The following is a 2,647-nucleotide window of genomic DNA, read 5'->3' as shown; positions in this document are numbered from 1 at the left end:
CCAATAACATGTGCATGTTCGTCCAATCTTATTCCCTTAACATCCCAGAAATCTTATAGGACATGTTGTATTAACAATAAGTAACAATGTAGGCTCCCTGCATTGATAAATTACAAATTCAAAAGGAGGCTATATGGAGCCACGCGTAGGATGTAGGTACGCAAATATTAAAAACAAACTTGTTGGAATAACAAATTTATTGAATCTAAACGTTTCGGTCCTTTCTTTGGACCTTCTTCAGTAAATTTAATACAATAAATAATAATGGGGAATCTACATACTACCGCACGTAGCGCAAAAGCCGTGAGCCCCCCCTATCGATATCCCATTAGATAGACAAAGTGACATAATATGTCAGGTACTCAAAAGTGGACTCTAATGACGGGTATAGTGAGGAATTTCCGAAAGGGGGCTCACTCTTATTCACACACTCATCCATCGCACGTTCACACGACCGTACGTGGACGCGACCGACGCACGAGTGAAGAAGATATTCGTTTTGATGCTATTTATAAGGCGCCCTACCACGGCTCATAGCCTGTTATCGAAGTCAATGTCAAACAATGTGTGGAATTTATTTCTCCTTCTCTCTCTCTCCCTCTCCTCCTCCCTCTCCCTCTCCACTCTCTCCCTCTCCACTCTCTCCCTCTCCCCCTCTTCCCCACCCCCCTCTGTCTCTCTCCCTCTATCCCTGTCCCCCCTTCCTCTCGCTTCCCCCCTTTCTCTATCTCCCTCTCTCAAACATACGATGTATGGAGATTAATGTTACAAATGATTTATGGCTCTCTAAAGGAATTCGATAACAACTAAACGAAGACCGTCTTTCAAGAAATTTGAGGCATATTTGTCACAACAGATATATATGCTTGACTTAGACACTCTGTGTCTTCTTGTCGGTTTAGGCCATTTATTTGGCGCCTGATAAACAGCATCTCTGAAACAAGTCTCTTCCTTAAAAACGGTTCCTCATCCAAGATCTCAACGTTATCCCAATCAAATTCGTGGTTATTCAGCCTGTGATCCGTGATCACGGATTTTTGCGCGGTGTTTCTTTTTATGTGATTTCTGTGCTCCCTAATGCGTGTTCTCAACTGCCTGCTGGTCTAACCGACATAAGAGGCATTACAATTTTGACATGAAATTTTGTATACAACGTTATTATGCCAGTCTTTCTGCAGTGTGTCTTTATGCACGCGGATAAACGAGCGTAACTTATTCAAACCTGTGTAGGACATTTTTACATCTAGATCACGGACCACATGGCTAAACCGCTCGGACCATTTGGGTATGTATGGGACATTAAAATAGGCAACGCGAGCCGAATTAGTATCAGGTGTTCTGTTAGCGTCACCTGAATTATTATTTTTATTTCTCGCAAACAAAGTCCTAAGCCTTTCGTGAAATGTTTCAAAAATCAGTTGTAATGGATACCCATTATCACGTAACACCCCAATGACCAATTCGAGGTTCTTTTGGTGATATCTTGGATGTGATAACCAGAAAGCCCTATCTATTAGGCCAAATATTGTGCCTCTCTTGTGACAGAGAGAGGGTGACAGGAGTAATAATTCAGATATCTTCCCGAAAATGTTGGTTTATGATACCAATCGAATTCAACGTGTCCCCGGTTTAGAATGAATGTAACATCCAAAAAATCGAGTCTATTGCCCCCCTTTTCCAACGTAAACTGTAATCTATTATGACACGCGTTAAACTGTCTTAGTATCTCCTGGCTCGTCCCGGGAGGGACGGCCAACGCGATATCATCAACATAGCGTACGTAGATCGGGAGTTCAAAAGGAAGGTCTCCTATCACCCTGCTCTCCAAATCGCGCATGGTTAAATCGGCTACTATGGGAGACAGCGGAGAACCCATGGGCGCTCCGAAGGTTTGTTGATAGATTATGCCATCAAAGATGAAAAAAGTTGAGTGAAGAACAAGCCGGACTGCCCCCAAAAATTCCACGCGCGGTATCGTACAGTTATTTTCTATGAAATTCCACCTCGCGGCTATGCCGTCGACTGCCAAATCCAATGGAACGTTAGTGAATAGAAAGACCACATCCAGTGAAATAAGTTCACAATTGTCACCAACGTAAGTTCCATCGAGTTTGTTGACCAGTCGAAAGCTATTCTCCACATGACTGTCCGCCGCCGGGACCGACCTGTATATGATTTTGTGGAGAAACGTCGCAAGACGGTGCAGCGGCGTGTTCAGTGAGGAGACGATGATTCGCAGGGGACAGCCCGACTTGTGAATCTTAGGGAGCCCATAGGCTCTCGGCAGTACTCCCTCCGAACAATTCAACGACCTGTATGTCGTATCGGATATATAATCTAAGTTTTTCCACCTTGTAAGCAATTCATGCAAACTGTTGATAATTCTTCTGGTGGGATCCTTCTTTACTCTAATGTAAGTATTTGTATCACCAAGGAGGACCTTCATCTTGTCCAAATAAGATGTCTTTTCTAAAGCGACTGTTATATTGCCCTTATCGGCTCGCGTAAAAATGATATTAGGAGTTGAGAACACGCATTAGGGAGCACAGAAATCACATAAAAAGAAACACCGCGCAAAAATCCGTGATCACGGATCACAGGCTGAATAACCACGAATTTGATTGGGATAACGTTGAGATCTTGGATG

At 43.3% G+C, this 2,647-nt stretch overlaps 1 protein-coding gene across 1 annotated transcript; it reads right to left on the bottom strand.

Moving 5' to 3' along the window:
* Positions 1-1,513: 1,513 nt before the first annotated feature.
* LOC145939294 (uncharacterized) lies at positions 1,514-2,446 on the bottom strand. The gene has a single exon (XM_083043530.1). It carries the CDS (start codon positions 2,444-2,446, stop codon positions 1,514-1,516), a length of 933 nt encoding a protein of 310 aa, XP_082899656.1.
* Positions 2,447-2,647: the final 201 nt, after the last annotated feature.

Source organism: Prenolepis imparis, unplaced genomic scaffold (assembly GCF_030444845.1).
Source record: "Prenolepis imparis isolate NDT839.2.m4 unplaced genomic scaffold, iyPreImpa1.0 SCAF_8, whole genome shotgun sequence".
NCBI lineage: Eukaryota > Metazoa > Arthropoda > Insecta > Hymenoptera > Formicidae > Prenolepis > Prenolepis imparis.
This window is presented reverse-complemented; position numbering and strand designations above follow the sequence as displayed.